A 22,844-nucleotide genomic window follows, 5' to 3' on the forward strand; every position below is an offset into this window, starting at 1 on the left:
GTCACAGTGAATGTCGATAACCCAATCACAGCGAGTGAACACCGATAACCCAATCACAGTCACAGTGAACGTCGATAACTCAATCACAGCGACAGTGAACCCCGATAACCCAATCAGTGACAGTGAACCCCGATAACCCAATCACAGCGACAGTGAACCCCGATAAACCAATCACAGCGACAGTGAACCCCGATAAACCAATCACAGTGACAGTGAACCCCGATAACCCAATCACAGTGACAGTGAACCCCGATAACACAATCACAGTGACAGTGAACCCCAATAACCCCAGAGCAACAGTGAACCCCGATAACCCAACCACAGCGACGGAGAACGACAATAACACAATCACAGCAAACCCCGATACCACAATCAAATTGACAATGAACCCGATAAAACCCTCAGTGACATTGAACCCCGATAATTCAATCACAGTGGCAATGAACCCTATAACCCAATCACAGTGACAGTGAACCCCGACAAATCAATCACAGCGACAGTGAACCCCAATATCCCGATCACAGAGAATGAATCCAGATAACCCAATCCCAGCGACAGTGAACCACAATAACCCAATCAGTGACAGTGAACCACGATAACCGAATGACAGTGAACCCCGATAACCGAATGACAGTGAACCCCGATAACCCAATCACAGTGACAATGAACCCTATAACCCAATCACAGTGACAGTGAACCCCGACAAATCAATCACAGTGACAGTGAACCCCAATATCCCGATCACAGAGAATGAATCCAGATAACCCAATCCCAGCGACAGTGAACCACAATAACCCAATCAGTGACAGTGAACCACGATAACCGAATGACAGTGAACCCCGATAACCCAATCACAGTGAACCCCGATAACCCAATCACAGCGACAGTGAACCCCGATAACCCAATCACAGTGAGTGAACCCTGATAACCCAATCACAGCGACAGTGAACCCCGATAACCCAATCACAGCGAGAGTGAACCCCGATAACCCAATCACAGGGACTGTGAACCCCGATAACCCAATCACAGTGAGAGTGAACCCCGATAACCCAATCACAATGACAGTGAACCCCGATAACCCAATCACAGTGACAGTGAACCCCGATAACCCAATCCCAGCGACAGTGAACCCCAATAACCCAATCACAACGAAGGTGAAGCTAGAAATCTTAGTCACAGCGACAGTGAACCCCGATAACCCAATCACAGGGACTGTGAACCCCGATAACCCAATAACAGCGACAGTGAACCCCGATAACCCAATCACAGGGACTGTGAACCCCGATAACCCAATCGCAGTGACAGTGAACCCCGATAACCCAATCACAGCGGCAGTGAACCCCGATAACCCAATCACAGTGAGTGAACCCCGATAACCCAATCAAAGCAACAGTGAACCACGATAAACTAATCACAGCAACAGTGAACCTCGATAATGCCAGTGCAACAGTGAACCCCGATAACCCAACCACAGCGACGGAGAACGACAATAACACAAACACAGCAACAGTGAACCCCGATACCACAATCAAACTGACAATGAACCCGATAACACCGTCACAGTGACATTGAACCCCGATAGCCCAATCACAGCGACAGTGAACCCCGATAACCCAATCACAGCGACAGTGAACCCGTATAAACCAGTGACAGTGAACCCCGATAACACAATCACAGTGACAGTGAACCCCAATAACAACGAAGGTGAAGCTAGAAATCTTAGTCACAGCGACAGTGAACCCCGATAACCCAATCACAGCGACAGTGAACCCCGATAAACCAATCACCGTGACAGTGAACCCCGATAACCCAATCGCAGTGACAGTGAACCCCAATAACCCAATCACAGCGACAGTGAACCCCGATAACCCAATCACAGCGACAGTGAACCCGATAACCCAATCACAGTGGCAGTGAACCCCAATAACCCAATCACAGCGACAGTGAACCCCGATAACCCAATCACAGCGACAGTGACACCGATAACCCAATCACAGCGGCAGTGAACCACGATAACCCAATGACAGTGAACCCCGATAACCCAATCACAGTGAGTGAACCCCGATAACCCAATCACAGCGACAGTGAACCCCGATAACCCAATCACAGTGAGTGAACCCCGATAACCCAATCACTGCGACAGTGAACCCCGATAACCCAATCACAGCGAGAGTGAACCCTGATAACCCAATCACAGGGACTGTGAACCCCGATAACCCAATCACAGCGACAGTGAACCCCGATAACCCAATCACAGTGACAGTGAACCCCGATAACCCAATCACAGTGACAGTGAACCCCGATAACCCAATCACAGTGAGTGAACCGCGATAACCAATCACAGTGACAGTGAACCCCGATAACCCAATCACAGTGACAGTGAACCCCGATAAACCCAATCACAGTGACAGTGAACCCCGATAACCCAATCACAGTGAGTGAACCCCGATAACCCAGTCACAGTGACAGTGAACCCCGATAACCCAATCACAGCGGCAGTGAACCCCGATAATCCAATCACAGTGAGTGAACCCCGATAACCCAATCACGGTGACAGTGAACCCCGATAACCCAATCAAAGCAACAGTGAACCCCGATAACCCAACCACAGTGACAGTGAACCCCAATAACCCAATCCCAGGGACAGTGAACCCCAATAACCCAATCACCGTGACAGTGAACCCCAATAACCCAATCACAGCGACAGTGACCCCGATAACCCAATCACAGTGGCAGTGAACCCCAATAACCCAATCACAGTGACAGTGAACCCCGATACCCCAATCACAGTGACAGTGAACCCCGATAACACAATCAGTTAGTGAACCCCGATAACACAATCACAGTGACAGTGAACCCCGATAACACAATCAGTTAGTGAACCCCGATAACACAATCACAGTGACAGTGAACCCCGATAACCCAATCACAGAGACAGTGTACCCCAATAACAAATCAAAGCGACAGCGAACCCCGATTACTCAATAACAGCGACAATGAAACCCGATAACCCAATCACAGCAACAGCGAACCCCGATAACCCAATCACAGTGACAGTAAACACCAATAACCCAATCACAGTGACAGTGAACACCAATAACACAATCACAGCGACAGTGAACCCCGATAACCCAATCACACTGAGTGAACCCCGATAACCCAATCACAGCGACAGTGTATCCCGATAACCCAATCACAGCGACAGTGAACCCGATAACCCAATCACAGCGACAGTGAACCCCGATAACCCAATCACAGTGACAGTGAACCCCGATAACCCAATCACAGTGACAGTGAACCCCGATAACCCAATCACAGTGACAGTGAACCCCGATAACCCAATCACAGTGACAGTGAACCCGATAACCCAATCACAGCGAGAGTGAACCCCGATAACCCAATCACAGTGACAGTGAACCCGATAACCCAATCACAGTGACAGTGAACCCCGATAACCCAATCACAGTGACAGTGAACCCCGATAACCCAATCACAGGGACAGTGAACCCCGATAACCCAATCACAGCGAGTGACCCCGATAACCCAATCACAGTGACAGTGAACCCCGATAACCCATCACAACGACAGTGAACTCCGATAACCCAATCACAGCGACAGTGAACCCCGATAACCCAATCACAGCGACAGTGAACCCCGATAACCCAATCACAGCGGACAGTGAACCCGATAACCAATCCAGTGACAGTGAACCCCGATAACCCAATCACAGTGACAGTGAACCCCGATAACCCAATCACAGCGACAGTGAACCCCGATAACCCAATCACAGTGACAGTGAACCCCGATAACCCAATCCCAGTGACAGTGAACCCCGATAACCCAATCACAGTGACAGTGAACCCCGATAACCCAATCACATGGACAGTGAACCCGATAACCCAATCACAGCGACAGTGACCCCGATAACCCAATCACAGGGACAGTGAACCCCGATAACCCAATCACAGTGACAGTGAACCCCGATAACCCAATCACAGTGAAGTGAACCCCGATAACCCAATCACAGTGACAGTGAACCCCGATAACCCAATCACAGTGACAGTGAACCCCGATAACCCAATCACAGTGATCAGTGAACCCGATAACCCAATCACAGTGATAGTGAACCCCGATAACCCAATCACAGTGACAGTGAACCCCGATAACCCAATCACAGCGACAGTGAACCCCGATAACCCAATCACAGCGACAGTGAACCCCGATAACCCAATCACAGCTGACAGTGAACCCCCGATAACCAATCACAGCGGCAGTGAACCCCGATAACCCAATCACAGCGACAGTGAACTCCGACAACCCAATCACAGCATCAGTGAACCCCGATAACCCATACACAGCGACAGTGAACCCCGATAACCCAATCACAGCGACAGTGAACCCCGATAACCCAATCACAGCGACAGTGAACCCCGATAACCCAATCACAGCGACAGTGAACTCCGATAACCCAATCACAGCATCAGTGAACCCCGATAACCCAATCACGTGACAGTGAACCCCGATAACCCAATCACAGCGACAGTGAACCCCGATAACCCAATCACAGCTACAGTGAACCCCAATAACACACCACGACAGAAAACCCCGATAACCCAATCACAGTGACAGTGAACCCCGATAACCCAATCACAGCTACGTGAACCCGATTAACACCAATCACAGTGACAGTGAACCCGATAACCACATCACAACGACAGTGACCCCGATAACCCAATCACAGTGACAGTGAACCCCGATAACCCAATCACAATGACAGTGAACGCCGATAACCCAATCACAGTGACAGTGAACCCCGATAACCCAATCACAGTGACAGTGAACCCCGATAACCCAATCACAGCGAGAGTGAACCCCGATAACCCAATCACAGTGACAGTGAACCCGATAACCCAATCACAGTGACAGTGAACCCCGATAACCCAATCACAGTGACAGTGAACCCCGATAACCCAATCACAGGGACAGTGAACCCCGATAACCCAATCACAGCGACAGTGAACCGATAACCCAATCCCAGTGACAGTGAACCCCGATAACCCATCACAAGCGACAGTGAACACCCGATAACCCAATCACAGCGACAGTGAACCCCGATAACCCAATCACAGCGACAGTGAACCCCGATAACCCCATCACAATGACAGTGAACCCCGATAACCCAATCACAGTGACAGTGAACCCCAATAACCCAATCACCGTGACAGTGAACCCCAATAACCCAATCACAGCGACAGTGACCCCGATAACCCAATCACAGTGGCAGTGAACCCCAATAACCCAATCACAGCGACAGTGACCCCGATAACCCAATCACAGTGGCAGTGAACCCCAATAACCCAATCACAGTGACAGTGAACCCCGATACCCCAATCACAGTGACAGTGAACCCCGATAACACAATCAGTTAGTGAACCCCGATAACACAATCACAGTGACAGTGAACCCCGATAACACAATCAGTTAGTGAACCCCGATAACACAATCACAGTGACAGTGAACCCCGATAACCCAATCACAGTGACAGTGAACCCCAATAACAAATCAAAGCGACAGTGACCCCGATAACCCAATCACAGTGGCAGTGAACCCCAATAACCCAATCACAGTGACAGTGAACCCCGATACCCCAATCAGTGACAGTGAACCCCGATAACACAATCAGTTAGTGAACCCCGATAACACAATCACAGTGACAGTGAACCCCGATAACACAATCAGTTAGTGAATCCCGATAACACAATCACAGTGACAGTGAACCCCGATAACACATCACAGTGACAGTGAACCCCGATAACCCAATCACAGTGACAGTGTACCCCAATAACAAATCAAAGCGACAGCGAACCCCGATTACTCAATAACAGCGACAATGAAACCCGATAACCCAATCACAGCAACAGTGAACCCCGATAACCCAATCACAGTGACAGTGAACACCAATAACACAATCACAGCGACAGTGAACCCCGATAACCCAATCACACTGAGTGAACCCCGATAACCCAATCACAGCGACAGTGTATCCCGATAACCCAATCACAGCGACAGTGAACCCCGATAACCCCATCACAACGACAGTGAACCCCGATAACCCAATCACAGTGACAGTGAACCCCGATAACCCAATCACAACGACAGTGAACCCCGATAACCCAATCACAGTGACAGTGAACCCCGATAACCCAATCACAGTGACAGTGAACCCCGATAACCCAATCACAGCGAGAGTGAACCCCGATAACCCAATCACAGCGAGAGTGAACCCCGATAACCCAATCACAGTGACAGCGAACCCCGATAACCCAATCACAGTGACAGTGAACCCCGATAATCCAATCACAGTGACAGTGAACCCCGATAACCCAATCACAGGGACAGTGAACCCCGATAACCCAATCACAGCGACAGTGACCCCGATAACCCAATCACAGTGACAGTGAACCCCGATAACCCCATCACAACGACAGTGAACTCCGATAACCCAATCACAGCGACAGTGAACCCCGATAACCCAATCACAGCGACAGTGAACCCCGATAACCCCATCACAACGACAGTGAACTCCGATAACCCAATCACAGTGACAGTGAACCCCGATAACCCAATCACAGTGACAGTGAACCCCGATAACCCAATCACAGTGACAGTGAACAACGATAACCCAATCACAGCGAGGGGTGTCCATGAACATGGGCAAGAGAGAAGACAGGGTAAATTGACATAGGGAAGCAAGAAATAAAAACAGGGAGGAGGTCCTTCAAGCCTGCCCCCACCCCCCCCCCCCCCCCGCCACCTATTCAACACGATCATGTAAGATCTATGCCCACCTCAAATCCTTTTCTCTACTATTTCCCCTTAGCTCTGTGTTTCTCGATCTATCGAATATTTATCCACCCCAACTCTAAACGCTTCAAATGAACCAGCCCCCACCAACCTCTGGGGCAGAGAGTTCCAGACGTTTACCACCCTCTGCGAGAAGATATTTCTACGCAGCTCAGTATTATCTTGTAGCTATGTCCCCGAGTTCAGGACTATCCCACTGGTGAAAACATCTCACCCTCTACCCTGTCAAGCTCCCTCAGGATTCTATGTTTGAATAAGGTCACCCTTCACTCTTCTGAACTCCAAGGAATACAGGCCCAGACTATTTAGTCTCGCTTAGTAGGACAACCCTCTCATCCCAGGAATTAGCCTGGTGAATCTCCTATGGACTACCCCCAATGTTACTATATCAATTTTCTCGGTCAGGGGACCCAAACTGTACGCAGTATTCCAGGTGTGCCCTCACCTACATCTTGGACAATTGCAACAAAACTCCCTATTTTTAAACTCCAACCCCTTTGGTCACCATCCCTCCCTCCCCCCTCCATGTGGTAAAGGATGCTGGTGCCAGAGTAGCAGCAACAATACAAAATGGTGCACAACATATATCATGGGCATCATATTGTGGGCGTGTTGCACTTGAGCGAGTGGCCAATGCGGTGGGCAGATCCAGGGAGAGGACTCCCGTGGACTTCCCGGCAGCCTTCACGCCTCACAGGATCTACCCAATCCACGAGGGGTTGGAAGCGGAATCTCGGGCAAATGGGCGTGGCCAAATGGCGTGCGCCTAAGTAGGATTTAAGCCTACCTTGGCAAGCTCACCCTGGATCTACTGGCCTGCCCAGCAAGGCTGCAGCTGGGTACCATTCAGTACTGGTCCACACAAACATGGACCAAGCGGAGCGACACCTGGGGGGGTCTCCCAGGCCATCAGAAACCTCTGGGTGGTCAGGGGTAGTGCAGGGTGGCCCCCCTGGCCCACCGCCTGGAACACAGGCACCTTGGCACTTCCCAACTGGAACCTTGGCACTGCCAAGCCAGCAGGAGCACTGCCCGGGTGCCTGGGTGGCACTGCCAAGGGTCAGGGCCTGAGGGGGCCATGCCCATGAAAGGAGGGTGAAGGGGGGGCTTTGAAGGGTGGGTTGTGTATGGCAAGTACTTAGGGGCCTATGAAAGGTTGGGGAGGGTGACGAGTGGGATCCTCGAGAGGGGGGGGGGGGGGGGGGAGAGCCTATTAGGGGGTGTGGAGATGGGAGACCCCCAGGGACCCCATAGCAGGATATCCTCACCTCGGAAGGAGGTGGGATAGTGCCCATGTGTGTGGGGCATCCTTTTAAATTGGCGGCCCAATCTCTGAGGGCGTGTTCCAACAGCCAGACTGCGCCTGAAAAGCAGCTCGTCGTGGCGGAGCGTGACCCACCCCGCAGGGAGACCCCGCTCCTGTCATCTACCCGGCTCGCCGCGCCTAGCGAGATCCTACACGATCTCGTGTAACATCGCCGTGTGAATCCCGACCATTGTGGGTTGGATCATTTTTTGGCAAATCTGCATATTAGAGCGAGACAGCTAGTCGCACTTTAATGTACAAATTCCCAAAGGGGGGGGGGGGGGGGGGGGGGGGGGAGGCCGAGAATCCTTGCGGGGCCTCAGAGATGCCATTGAAAAATAACATCCCGATCTCGTTACACTGGGGTTTTCCGGGGAACAGTGTAGAACAGCCATGTGTTTCTTGGCAATCATGATGTGGAGATGCCGGCGTTGGACTGGGGTGAGCACAGTAAGAAGTCTTACAACACCAGGTTAAAGTCCAACAGGTTTGTTTCAAACACGAGCTTTCGGAGCGCAGCTCCTTCACCTGAAGAAGGAGCCGTGCTCCGAAAGCTCGTGTTTGAAACAAACCTGTTGGACTTTAACCTGGTGTTGTAAGACTTCTTACTGTTTCTTGGCAATGCAAGAGCCGGGATACACACGGCTAAACGCGCTCACACGCGTTTGTTCCCTTTTGGAAGAATCGCGTGTAAAGTGCCTTTTGATAGCGGTCAGGAACTCGGGAAACTGCCTCGAAAACCCGCCACAAATGAACTTCGAAATGTTTTCATTAAATTCCACCAAATATGTGCATCTGAGGTGGATCAAGGGCTGGATTCTCCATTATTGAGACTATGTTCCCACGTCGGCGTAAAACCGGTGGTGTTTTACTCCTGAGATTCCTGCAAAACAACAAATTCCCAGCCCTGCAGGGGCCCGGAACGAACCGTGCAGCGTTTGCGACAGGTTCAGGCCCCTGCACTTCCGGGTCAGAGGGCGCGCACGCGCATGGCGGCGACATCTTGCGGTCGCGCCGAGCTCCATGGCGGACTCGGAGCGCGGAGCCAGACTGAAGAGAGAGATCCCCGATCGGCCGCGTGCCCGGGCCTCAACCACTGCACATTAAATCCCCGGCCGCCTATAAAGCCTCCCCCCACCCCCCCCCCCCCGGGTCTCCGATCCGCCCCCCCCAACCAGGCGGCCGCGGACTCACACGAGCATCCCGACGGTCAATAGCAGGTTAGTTCCACGCCGTCGGGAACCCGGCCGGTCGGGAGCAGAGGATTGCTGAGCGGTTCTCTGGCAATGGCCCCCCCGGCGGAGCGCCGCACTCCACGGTGACGCCGATTTCCGGAGAATCGCCAAACCGACGCCGGCCCCGATTATGGCGGCAAACTGGATTCTCCACCCTGGCGCCGGCCATGATTTCGGCGTTGGGCTGCGGGGAATCCAGTCCCAAATATTTTAAAATAGAAGGAGGGGAGTTCTCGACACTGTCCTGCCCGTTATTTATCCCTTAACTATTATCATTTTAAAAAGAATAATTTGATCAATCATATTGCTGCAGTTTGTAGGATCTTGCTTCCTTTCCTACAATATAACGGCTACATTTCACAAGCATTACATTGCTACATTCTGAATTTTATAAAATAAATATCACTGTGACATTCACAATTTACACAGCGATCAGCCCCGTTCTCCTGATCTAGCCGGGGGTGTACACTGCAGAACGAAGAGCTCTTACATTCGCAATTGTACTAAACACTTTCAGGCTGCTCCATCATTCAGCAGCTGGTGCTCTGCATATTCCTTTACAGCTCAGCTCCAAAGTGCACCTCTCTCTTTTACAGCCACAGTTCACACTGGGATTTATACATTAATGGAGCAATGTGGGAACAGGCAACAGTCTCCTTCCCACGTCATCAGACTCGAAACCTTAGCTCCGGTCTCTCTCCAGCGACGCTGTCAGACCTGCTAAGATTGTCCAGTATTTCCTGTTTTTGTCCCATAATCCAGCACCACTTTTGTCAATGTTCTTGCCCTTGGGTCCACGATAAGAGTCATAGAGGTCTACTGCACAGAAATGACCCTTCAGCCCGTCACGATGACCGCCTGTTCCCTCCTCACCCTTCTCCAGGCTCAACTATTCTAGTGCTCTCCTGGCCGTCCTCTCACATTCCACCTTCGCTAAACTTGCGCTCATCCATTCATTCACCACACATCGCCTGTGCTCACTGACCTACATTCTTTCCCAGTCTGGCAATGGCTCAATTTTTAAATTCTCATCCGGTTCTCAAATCCCTCCATGGCTTGCCCCTCTTTATCTCTTTAACCTCCTCCAAAATCTCGTTGCACCTTTTAACTCTGGCCTCTTGCTCAATCAGATTTTCTACATCTCAACCACTGGACGTGCTTTCAGCTGCCTGGAATTCCCGTAAACACCATTCCTCCTGTACGGCGGTCCCTAAACCCTACTGCTTTGACCAAGCCGTTGCTCACCTGACATAATATTGCCTCATGTGGCTCAATTCCAAATCCAAGATGGCGCCAGAGCAAGGAGACTTCTTGCAAGCTGTTCCCAGCATACCCACTAATTCTATCTTTTACTCTTGTTCTATGCTTCTAAAACTTTTTTAACTCGCTAACAATGTTCTAATTCAATTACAGATTTAGCAAAAGCCCACCAACGATTCTACTTTCTCAGAAGACAAAGGAAATTCGGCATGTCACCTACGACTCTCACCAACTTTTACAGATGCACCATAGAAAGCGTTCTTCCTGGTTGTATCACAGCTTGGTATGGATCCTGCTTGCCCAAAACCGCAGGAAACTACAAAAGGTCGTGAATGTAGCCCAGTCCATCGCACAAACCAGCCTCACATCCATTGACTATCTATAATTCCCGCTGTCTCAGAAAGGCAGCCAGCATAATTAAGGACCCCATGCACCCCGGGCTGGTTTAGCTCACTCGGCTAAATCGCTGGCTGTTAAAGCAGACCAAGCAGGCCAGCAGCACGGTTCGATTCCCGTACCAGCCTCCCCGGACAGGCGCCGGAATGTGGCGACTAGGGGCTTTTCACAGTAACTTCATTGAAATCTACTCGTGACAATAAGCGATTTTCATTTTCATTTCATTTTCACATACTCTCTTCTACCTCCTTCTGTCAGGAAAAAGATACCAAAGTTTGAGAGGTCACGTACCAACTGACTCAAGAACAGCTTCTTCCTTACTGCCATCAGACTTTTGAATGGACCTACCTCGTATTAAGTTGATCTTTTCTCTACACCTTGCTGTAATGTAACATTATATTCTGCAGTCTCTCCTTCCTTCCCTATGTACGGTATGCATTGTTTGTACAGCATGCAAGAAACAATACTTTTCAGTGTATACTAATACATGTGACAATAATAAATCAAATCAAATCAAAAGAATTCCAATTTTTCAACTGATTACACTCGAAGCACATTGGAGTGGTCTGCCACATCAAAGACGCTGTCTAAATGTAATCTGTTGTTGTTAGCCAGGTCTCCTGATTTAATTGCAAGTGGGACTAGATGAATAAGCAGATATTGGCAGCTAGCGCCCAGGAGGAAATCAGGATCCTGTGGCACATACCCAGTAGGCCATAGCATATGGGCGGGGGGGGGGTCTGTGACACCTGGGCAATAGATCAGAATTTTATAAAATTAAGTCTATGGACACAGCACAATATTCTTCAATGAAGCAGATTACAGTTACTGTAGATGGCAAGAAATCCATCACACTCCGATTCCTGTGTTCACACCACCAATGCTAACTCCTCCATCTTAGCAGGAGGACCCCAGCGAGATTCCCATACCGCAGTTAGATTAACGAAGCTGGTTCCAGTCAGGTGAGAACAGCGAGTGAGCTAGCATTACCTCAATGCGAAAGTGAAAAAAGCAGCAGAAAGATTAGGCAGCGTCGGTGGAGAATAAAAGCAGTTAACGGTTCAGGTCCATGGCACAAGGTTCGGTCGGTATTGATGAAAGATCAATAAGTGGACCTCGACCTGGACACACTGTTGCTCGCCCTACATTTGCTGCCAGATCTGCTATTTATTACAAGTATTTTCTGTTTCTATGCTAGGTTTTCAGCAGAAAGGTGATCAGACTTTGGGCCAATACTTTCAGAAAGGAAATTGGACCAAATTTCAATCAGCAGACTTGCTAGATACGGGGTTTAAAGAAGGAAAATGAGAGTGGGGTATAAATGGTGGAAGGGCTGAGGGCAGCACGGTGGCGCAGTGGTTAGCACTGCTGCCTCACGGCACCGAGGTCCCAGGTTCGATCCCGGCCCTGGGTCACTCTCCGTGTGGAGGTTGCACATTCTCCCCGTGTCTGCGTGAGTTTCGCCCCCACAACCCAAAGATGTGCAAGGTAGGTGGATTGGCCAGGCTAAATTGCCCCTTAATTGGAATAAATTAATTGGCTACTCTAAATTTATTTTTTTTAAATGGTGGAAAGGGTAAGATAGGTGGAGCGAAATGTGCATCCTTCTGTAAAACTCAATGTAAGGAGAACAGGGTACAAAATTGAATGGCATATTAGCACACGCACACGCATATCAGATGGATATCGACACATACAGAACCAAACAAACACCAAAGTTGGCCCTCCTGGTGGAAAGTTCAAATCCCTGGGCACAAACAAAAGGAGACCTTTACAACCGCAGACTGTCAAGTCAGCGTCTGCAACACATGGCAAACAGCAAGTCACCTACCCCCCCACCCCTCCCGAGCAATGGAAATCCCACATTCCTGGTGGCCATGCAAACAACACATCATGCAAGTTCTTCTACCCTCCAATTCTGATCTTCATCACCACCCCTGCCGACCCCCCCCCCCCCCCTCCACCCAAACACACAATTTAAATTTAAATTCAGGGAACCATACTGCTGAGCAGGAGCCACACAGAAGAGACAAGCCAGATTCTAAAATCCTTCCAACACCCAGGGGCCACAGAATAATGCGCACGGTTCTGATGCCACGTTAAACATAAACGGAGACTAAGTGGGCCACAGCACACAATACAAACGGTGGGGCAAGGGGCGAGAGTTCTGACAGTCACCATCCAGTCCTGTCTGATGGCGTTAAGTTGTCATTCGCCACTGCGGGCCAGTAGGAGAGGGCACTGCGCACGGTGGGGGGGGGGGGGGGGGGGGGGCTGGCATGTGTGTGTGAGAGAGAGGGAGAGATGTTTTCAACCTGCAAATGGCACATGCCCCCCCCCCCCCCCCCCGTGTTAACACACACCTCCTACGCGTACATGCACTGCTGCCCATGTTTACAGTGAACACGGTGGCACACTATCACCCCCCCCCTCCCCCCCCCCCCCCCCCATCTCTCTCTCTCTCTCTCTCTCTCACACACACACACACACACATCATTAACTAGTTTGGGGCCAGCAGTCACATTTTTGCAGATTGTTCCTTAAAAAAAGTCTTTCAAAGTCTTCCCAGATTTGAGGCTGGTAATGCACATGGGAGTGGGAGGCGAAGGGGAATCTTTAACCATCCAAAAGGTGCCCGCTGCCAAAGGGAGAGGGGGAAGGGGTTAATACTAACCTGTTCTCTTCCTGACCGGTCTCTTTTTGCCGCTACAGAACCTGACTTTGGAGAAAACCCCCAGTCCATGCCTGTCACACAGGGAATTCTTGGCTTTGCTGGGACTGCTCCTGCGTTTGGTGACTGACACACGGTCGGTGTTGTTCTCTCTGGCCTGTCGCTTCTGCCGGATGAGGGAGCTGGCAAGAGCTGCTGCCATGTCCCAGGCAAGGGTGCAGCATCCACCAGCAGGGGGAAGGAAGGCAGGGGGCACAGAGGGCTGAGCGAGGACCAGGTATCCAGGTAAATACAAGCACCACAGATGGAGAGGAGACAGGCTCCCCTCTCACTGCCAATCCGGAGCAGGGAGCGAGTCAAACCATGAGACAGCCTCCCTGAGACAAAGCTGGAATGCCCGAGGACCAGGGTCATCCCCTGCCCCTGGGAAAGGGGGGCAGAAAGATCCCAGCTTGCAGACTGTCCCCCCCCCCCCTCCTCCTCCAATCCCTGAGGCTGCAACAACAACAAAAACCCAGTGATTGCAGAGGGTGTGAGGCAGAAATCCCCCCCCCCCCCTCTTATCTTCCAGAAGTCTAGCAGGTGGATGTGGCGGCTGCTGCCAGTTCCATTGAAGGGCAGGTGCAGGCTGTGTGCCTGCTCTCAGCTACTCCCAGTCCAGGAGGGTGCAGGCTGTGTCTGCCCAGTTACTGCCAGTCCAGGAGGCTGAAGGCTGTGTGCCTGCTCTCAGCTACTCCCAGTCCAGGAGGGTGCAGGCTGTGTGCCTGCTCTCAGCTACTCCCAGTCCGGGAGGGTGCAGGCTGTGTCTGCCCAGTCACTGCCAGTCCAGGAGGGTGCAGGCTGTGTCTGCTCAGTCACTGCCAGTCCAGGGGGGTGCAGGCTGTGTCTGCCCAGTTACTGCCAGTCCAGGGGGGGTGCAGCCTGTGTCTGCCCAGTTACTGCCAGTCCAGGAGGGTGCAGGCTGTGTCTGCCCAGTTACTCCCAGTCCAGGAGGGTGTAGGCTGTGTCTGCCCAGTCACTGCCAGTCCAGGGGGCTGCAGGCTGTGTCTGCCCAGTTACTGCCAGTCCAGGAGGCTGCAGGCTGTGTCTGCTCTGTCACTGCCAGCCCAGGGGGGTGCAGGCTGTGTCTGCCCAGTTACTGCCAGTCCAGGAGGGTGTAGGCTGTGTCTGCTCTGTCACTGCCAGCCCAGGGGGGTGCAGGCTGTGTCTGCCCAGTTACTGCCAGTCCAGGGGGGTGCAGGCTGTGTCTGCCCAGTTACTGCCAGTCCAGGAGGCTGCAGGCTGTGTCTGCCCAGTTACTGCCAGTCCAGGAGGCTGCAGGCTGTGTCTGCCCAGTCACTGCCAGTCCAGGGGGCTGCAGGCTGTGTCTGCCCAGTTACTGCCAGTCCAGGAGGCTGCAGGCTGTGTCTGCCCAGTTACTCCCAGTCCAGGAGGGTATAGGCTGTGTCTGCCCAGTCACTGCCAGTCCAGGGGGCTGCAGGCTGTGTCTGCCCAGTTACTGCCAGTCCAGGAGGCTGCAGGCTGTGTCTGCTCTGTCACTGCCAGCCCAGGGGGGTGCAGGCTGTGTCTGCCCAGTTACTGCCAGTCCAGGAGGGTGTAGGCTGTGTCTGCTCTGTCACTGCCAGCCCAGGGGGGTGCAGGCTGTGTCTGCCCAGTTACTGCCAGTCCAGGGGGGTGCAGGCTGTGTCTGCCCAGTTACTGCCAGTCCAGGGGGGTGCAGGCTGTGTCTGCCCAGTTACTGCCAGTCCAGGGGGGGTGCAGCCTGTGTCTGCCCAGTTACTGCCAGTCCAGGAGGGTGCAGGCTGTGTCTGCCCAGTTACTGCCAGTCCAGGAGGGTGCAGGCTGTGTCTGCCCAGTTACTGCCAGTCCAGGAGGGTGCAGGCTGTGTCTGCCCAGTTACTGCCAGTCCAGGGGGGTGCAGGCTGTGTCTGCCCAGTTACTGCCAGTCCAGGAGGGTGCAGGCTGTGTCTGCCCAGTTACTGCCAGTCCAGGGGGGTGCAGGCTGTGTCTGCCCAGTTACTGCCAGTCCAGGAGGGTGCAGGCTGTGTCTGCCCAGTTACTGCCAGTCCAGGAGGGTGCAGGCTGTGTCTGCCCAGTTACTGCCAGTCCAGGGGGGTGCAGGCTGTGTCTGCCCAGTTACTGCCAGTCCAGGATCCCAGCCAGGATGCATAGCTCCATCAGGGTGAGGGTCACATCTCTCTCTCTCTCTCTCTCTGGGGGCACTGACCCTGATCCGGGACCCCCAACTTCCCGCACCCTCCGCGTCAGCAGCGGCTCCAATCCCGGGACAACCTGGACAAGTCCCGGGCTGTCTCCCAAAGCGCCTCAGTGCCGGGGCTCGGGGCTCGGTGCCGGGGCTCGGGGCTCAGTGCCTGCACCAGCTCTGGGTGTGGAAGGTGCCCACACACTAACACACTCTCCCTCGCTCTCTCTCTGTCTTTGCAGCTTTCCCGGCTGCTACGCAATTGTACGTGAGTGAGGTTTGGATGAAGCTTGTGGATCGGAGCAGAACCCAGAGGCGGAGAGAGGAACTGCGGCTCTGTCACAGCCCGGAGACTCTCACTGTGCAACTCTCACTGTGCAACACAGAGCAACTCTCACTGTGCAACACAGTGCAAATCTCACAGAGCAACTCTCACTGTGCAACACAGAGCAACTCTCACTGTGCAACACAGTGCAAATCTCACAGAGCAACTCTCACTGTGCAACACAGAGCAACTCTCACTGTGCAATACAGTGCAAATCTCACAGAGCAACTCTCACTGTGCAACACAGTGCAAATCTCACTGTGCAATACAGTGCAAATCTCACAGAGCAACTCTCACTGTGCAACACAGAGCAACTCTCACTGTGCAACACAGTGCAACTCTCACAGAGCAACTCTCACTGTGCAACACAGAGCAACTCTCACTGTGCAATACAGTGCAAATCTCACAGAGCAACTCTCACTGTGCAACACAGTGCAAATCTCACTGTGCAATACAGTGCAAATCTCACAGTGCAACTCTCACTGTGCAACACAGTGCAAATCTCACTGTGCAAATCTCACAGTGTAACACAGTGCAAATCTCACTGTGCAAATCTCACAGTGCAACACAGTGCAAATCTCACAGTGCAACACAGTGCAACTCTCACAGTGCAAACCTCACAGTGTAACACAGTGCAAATCTCACAGAGCAAATCTCACAGTGCAACAAAGTGAACGCTCATTGTGCAAATCTCACTGTGCAACACAGTGCAAATCTCACAGAGCAAATCTTACAGTGCAACACAGTGAACACTCACTGTGCAACACAGTGAACACTCACTGTGCCACACACTGCAAATCTCACTGTGCAAATCTCACAGTGCAACACAGTGGACATTCAGTGCAACACAGTGAACACTCACAGTGAACACTCACAGTGCAACACAGTGAACACTCACAGTGAACACTCAGTGCAACACAGTGCAAATCTCACAGTGCAACACTGAACACTCACAGTGAATACTCACAGTGCAACACAGTGAACACTCACAGTGCAATACAGTGAACACTCACAGTGCAACACAGTGAACACACAGTGTTCACACAGTTAACACTCACAGTGAACACTCAGTGCAACACAGCGAACACAGTGTACACACAATGCAACACAGTGAACACTCACAGTGCAACACCGTGAACACAGTGTACACACAATGCAACACAGTGAACACTCACAGTGAACACTCAGTGCAACACCGTGAACACTCACAGTGCAAATCTAAGTGAAATACAGTGAATACTCACAGTGCAACACAGTAAACACACAGTGAACACTCAGTGCAACACAGTGCACCACTGAATACACACACAGTGAACACAGTGAACACTCACAGTGCAACACTGAATACACACACACAGTAAACACTCACACACAGTGAACACACGTTTGCACAGAAACATAGACACACACAATATACCCACTCACCACACAACCTACTGTACACAGAGAGACACATAATACACACAGTACACAGCCATCATATACAGAAACACACACATACCCACATACCACACTGACATACAGTACAGAGAGAGAGACACACACAATGTACACAGATACACACAATATAGAGTGCACACAGGTTACCCATGAAGGCCCCGCTTTCTGAACCTTGCCTGAGGTGTGGTGATCCTCAGGTTAAATCACCACCAGTCAACTCCCCCTGCTCAAAGGGGAAAGCAGCCTATGGTCAACTGGGACTATGGAGACTTTACCTCAGCTAGTGTGCGCAGACAGAGAACATATACAGAAACATACAATACACAGAATACCCCACACAATACAGAGATACTGTACAGAGACACAATGTACACAGGGGGACAAAACACACAGACATACGACGTATAGAAACACACAAACACGCACAGGAACCACTCAGAGCTGTGAATGTTTGGAATTTTCCCCCTCAGAGGGCTGTGGATACTCCATCAGAGCCAGAGGGAGGCAGTGGTGTAGTGGTATTGCCACTGGTTTAGTAATCCAGAGACCCAGAGTAATGCCCTGGGAACCCTAGTTCAAATCCCACCATGACAGATGGTGGAATTTAAATCCAATAAAAATCTGGAATTAAAAGTCTAATGAAATGAAAATCGCTTATTGTCACAAGTAGGCTTGAAGTTACTGTGAAAAGCCCCTAGTCACCATGTTCCGGCGCCTGTTCAGGGAGGCTGGTACAGGAATTGAACCGTGCTGACTTGGTCTGCTTTAAAAGCCAGCGATTTAGCCCAGTGTGCTAAACCAACTTAAATATTCTATCCTTGCATCGCTGACACACAGTGGCATCAGTATGTACCCCTCGACAGCTTCTTTCAAATCCATGACCTCTGAAATCTAGAAGGACAACGGCAGCAGATACCTGGGAACCCCACTACCTGAAAAAAAAAATGAAAATTGCTTATTGTCACGAGTAGGCTTCAATGAAGTTACTGTGAAAAGCCCCTAGTCGCCATATTCCGACGCCTATTCGGGGAGGCTGGTACGGGAATTGAACCGTGCTGCTGGCCTGCCTTGAGCTGCTTTCAAAGCCAGTGATTTAGCCCAGTGTGCTAAACCAGCCCTGGAGGTTCCCTTCCAAGTCACTCACCATCCTGACTTGGAAATATATCGCCGCTCCTTCACTGTCGCTGGGCCAAAATCCTGGAACTCCCCCCCCCCCCTAACAGCATCATGTGAGTATCTGCACCAGATCATCATAGAATTTACAGTGCAGAAGGAGGCCATTCAGCCCATCGAGTCTGCACCGGCTCCTGGAAAGAGCACCCTGCCCAAGGTCAACACCTCCACCCTATCCCCATAACCCAGTAACCATAACCCAGTAACCCCACCCAACACTAAGGGCAATTTTGGACACTAAGGGCAATTTATCATGTCCAATCCACCTAACCTGCACACCTTTGGACTGTGGGAGGAAACCGGAGCACCCGGAGGAAACCCACGCACACACGGGGAGGATGTGCAGACTCCGCACAGACAGTGACCCAAGCCGGAATCGAACCTGGGACCCTGGAGCTGTGAAGCGATTGTGCTATCCACAATGCTACCGTGCTGCCTGATGGACTGCAATCATTTGAGAAGGCGGCTCACCACCATCTTTTCAAGGGCAATTCTCAGGGGAAGGCGATGGCGCAGTGCTATTGTCACTGGGCTAGTAAACCAAAGACCCAGAGTAATGCTCTGGGGACCCAGGTTCAAATCCTGCCTCTGAAATTCGAATGCAATAAAAATCTGGAATTAAAAAGTGTAATGACGACCATGTCGTAACCAGATGAGTTTTTGCGACGTGGTCGTCCTTTGGGGACGGAGGCTCGAGATGTCGTGTGGCCAATGCCTCCTATTTCCTACTGGCATCGAGCTACACACACATACACACACAGTGTTGACATACACACACATTTAAGGAGACACTCCTCAGAATTATCTGAACTGAGGAACCCAGAGATTGGATGTTATAAACCGGGGGTTACGTGGGGCGAATTCTAACCTTCCTGACTGAGGAGGAATACCACGGGACTAACGCAACGCCCGCTTTACACCTCACCTAATATTAATTCCCAGTCAAAATGAGGGTGGAAAATCAGCGTTTCACTCAAACCCATCAGTTAGGTTACAATTGCTACAATAGATTTATACAAACACTCAAGTACTCAGCACTCACAGATTATTGCTTGCAAATGCATCAGTGTGAGAAAGTGACATCCACATGTATACACTAAGCTACTCAGAGACATACACAGATAATCACACAGGTTTTTTTTAAAAAAAATAATGCTGGGGATGTGGGCGTTGTTGGCAAGGCAACTATTTATTGTTCACCCCAAGTTGTTATTTGTAACAGAGTTCCAGGCCACTTCAGTGAGCGGTTAAGAGTGAACCATGTGCGGTAAGACTGGAGTCACACAGAGGCTCAGACCATTTAAAGACAAGAATGTTTCCTTCTCTCAAGGGCACAAGTGAAGCAGTTGGGTTTGATCAACAGCCCAATATGTCACAGTCACTTTTACTGACACCAGTTTTTATATCTTTCGCAATGTGTGAGTGTGGTAGCATGACTAGAGGTATTACGGTAACTAGCAATGCCGAGACACCATTGGTGGAGAAGGCTCGCTGCTTATTGGCCCAATGGTATGTAACACTAGTCACCCATTGGTTAGAGCTGTAAGGTAGCTCCGCCCTGTAAGGCGGGGTATAAGAGGCCGTGTGTTCCCCACAGCCTCCTTTCTGTACCTGAGCTGCTGGGGAAACATCTTGTCTATTAAAGCCTTCAGTTTCGGCCAACAACTTCACTTCTGTGGTCAATTGATAGTGCATCAGCGAGACACACACACAGGGGTCCCTCTGCAATTCTCTTTTCCTTAATTTCAAAACTTACTTTTGATTTGAGCCAAGCCACAAGGCCACATTATTATTGAGGAAACCTGACATAAGTTCCACAAGTTAAGAAACCCTAAAGGTGCTCCAGTTTCCTCCCACAGTCCAAAGATGTGCAGGTTAGGTGGATTGGTCACACTAAATTTCCCCGTAGTGTCCAAATGTTAGGTGGGGTTGCTGGGTTATGGGGACACGTTGCCTTTCTCCAGCAATATCCAAGAGGAAGAATCGAGCACACGTTTCCACATGAAATGAAATGAAAATCTCTTATTGTCACAAGTAGGCTTCAAATGAAATTACTGTGAAAAGCCCCTAGTCGCCACATTCCGGCACCTGTTCAGGGAGGTTGGTACAGGAATTGAACCCGCGCTGCTGGCATTAGTCTGCTTTACAAGCCAGCTATTTAGCCCACTGTGCTAAACCACTGCAGCTGCACTGAGCGAATCTCACTTCATCCCATTAACACCAGTGGGTAATCGCTAGAAAACCCCGTTCTGCAAACTGATAACTCCCAGATAATAATGTCCCTTTGAAATACAACACTAGAAGTTAATCCTTATTCCTACGGGATCACATCAATATTAGGAATAGACAGAAACAATTCAGCCTCTTGAATTTATTCCGCCATTCAATTAAAGGGGCTGTTTAGCACACTGGGCTAAATCGCTGGCTTTGAAAGCAGACCAAGCAGACCAGGTTCGGTTCCCGTACCAGCCTCCCCGAACAGGCGCCGGAATGTGGCGACTAGGGGCTTTTCACAGTAACTTCATTTGAAGCCTACTCGTGACAATAAGCAATTTTCATTTCATTTCATTTCAAACCATGGATGACTTTAGCTACCTAATCCTCAATAGCTTTGCCCAAAGAAAATGCATCGGTTAAGCTTTGACTTGCTTGTGGGGAGAGTGAGATCCAGATTTCCACTGCCCTTGGTGTGAATAAGTGGTTCCTGCCCAGTTTAGAGCGGAACTTTTATTTTTCCATTTTACTGTGTTATTTCCTTCTGGGTGACATTACCCCTGAACTGCCTGGCTATCGATAAAGTTGTGCCCTTTGATCTGGACTCTTTCTCACTGGAGGAAATCCTCTCCATCTACCCTATCAAATCCTTTTATAATCTTAAACAATCTCAATTAATTTGCCCTTCAATCTTCAGAACATGCTGAAGTGCTCAAGGTAGAGTGAATGAGTTTCGAAGGACATCCACCGGAGTTATTCGGGGGAAACGCCACAATACCTACAAACAGCAAATCAAACGAAGGACTGTTTGAGGTCTTGTTTAAGGAGCCAATATTGGACTGGACAGCCCTGCTCTGAGCTGATTTTAGCCTCAAAGCCTGCTGCAAGGTGTGAATCCTCCTGAGTTCAGAAGCCGGAATGTTCCCAGCTGAGCCCATCTGAAATTTAATCGATATTGTCAGTGTGTGTAGTTGACAGATACAATGTAAGAAGTCCATCAAACACTTGGCCTGATGTTGGAGTGGATGTTGACCTGATGTTGGAGATCTACTTTCCACCCATATCTACCCTGTGATATGGAAGTGTTGGAAACCTTTCATCATAGTTGGTAATGTGTGTCCCAGGGGCTACCTATAAAATATAAGTAAATGTTGCCATTTGCTTGCACTCCCAAATAGAAGATGGAAACAGATCTGGGTGTTGGGGTTATATTTTCTTTTTAATCTGAAAGAAATCTAAGTGTACTAGATTGATGGGCTGAACTCGCAGAGTTAGCAAGATATCACTTTGATCTGCTTGGTGTCAGAGGTTGGCCAAGGAAGAGGGAGCGACTGAAATAAACAAATAAATGTGTTTCCAGGCTCTGGTGGTGGATCTATAATGGTTTGTGTGAGAGGAGCGTGTGTGCTGAGCCCTGGTCCCTGCAGATGCTGGAGGCACAGTAACTCGAGAACAGAATTAGGCCATTCCACCCCTCCCGCCTGCTCTGCCTTTTAATGAGCAAAATGCAGGGAGGTCCTGCAAAGAAGTGAATGCAGAAGGGATCCTGTGCACTGTGCAACAGGCTGAGCGGATGAGACGCAGCTGTGAGAATTACAAAGTTATCAGAGTGACAGTCAGGCTAACCCCAAGCCATGCCCATTCCGTTCACCGACTGTAAGCACTGCCAAAGACAGCACCCCAAGCACGCATCCAGACAGTAACAACTTGGGACTCAAATTTCAGGAAACCTAGTATCACCTTTGGCTGTGCCTCTA

The 22,844-nt window shown here is 50.5% G+C and overlaps 1 protein-coding gene and 1 long non-coding RNA gene across 8 annotated transcripts in view; one reads left to right on the top strand and one right to left on the bottom strand.

Annotated features, from left to right (window-relative positions):
* The window catches only part of LOC119976560, a 46,391-nt gene extending 35,500 nt beyond the window's left edge, over positions 1 to 10,891 (top strand). Inside the window, exon 3 of the long non-coding RNA XR_005462940.1 lies at positions 10,819 to 10,891. This is a non-coding gene — a long non-coding RNA (uncharacterized LOC119976560). The remainder of the gene's footprint in view (positions 1 to 10,818) is intronic.
* fgf12a (fibroblast growth factor 12a) overlaps positions 1 to 22,844 on the bottom strand; it is a 341,312-nt gene that overhangs the window by 187,569 nt on the left and 130,899 nt on the right. The window contains exon 1 of one of the 7 annotated variants that reach the window (XM_038817137.1): positions 13,736 to 14,206. The exons of 3 other annotated variants lie outside the window; for them this stretch is intronic. In XM_038817137.1, coding sequence (XP_038673065.1) covers positions 13,736 to 13,934 — 199 coding nt within the window. In that variant the 5' untranslated portion in view covers positions 13,935 to 14,206. Of the gene's footprint in view, positions 1 to 9,895; positions 9,918 to 13,064; positions 13,269 to 13,735; positions 14,207 to 22,844 lie in introns of those variants that run through there. 3 more of the 7 variants (XM_038817136.1, XM_038817138.1, XM_038817144.1) reach the window with 3 other exon arrangements.

This window comes from Scyliorhinus canicula, chromosome 13 (assembly GCF_902713615.1).
Source record: "Scyliorhinus canicula chromosome 13, sScyCan1.1, whole genome shotgun sequence".
In the NCBI taxonomy this organism is placed as follows: Eukaryota; Metazoa; Chordata; class Chondrichthyes; order Carcharhiniformes; family Scyliorhinidae; genus Scyliorhinus; species Scyliorhinus canicula.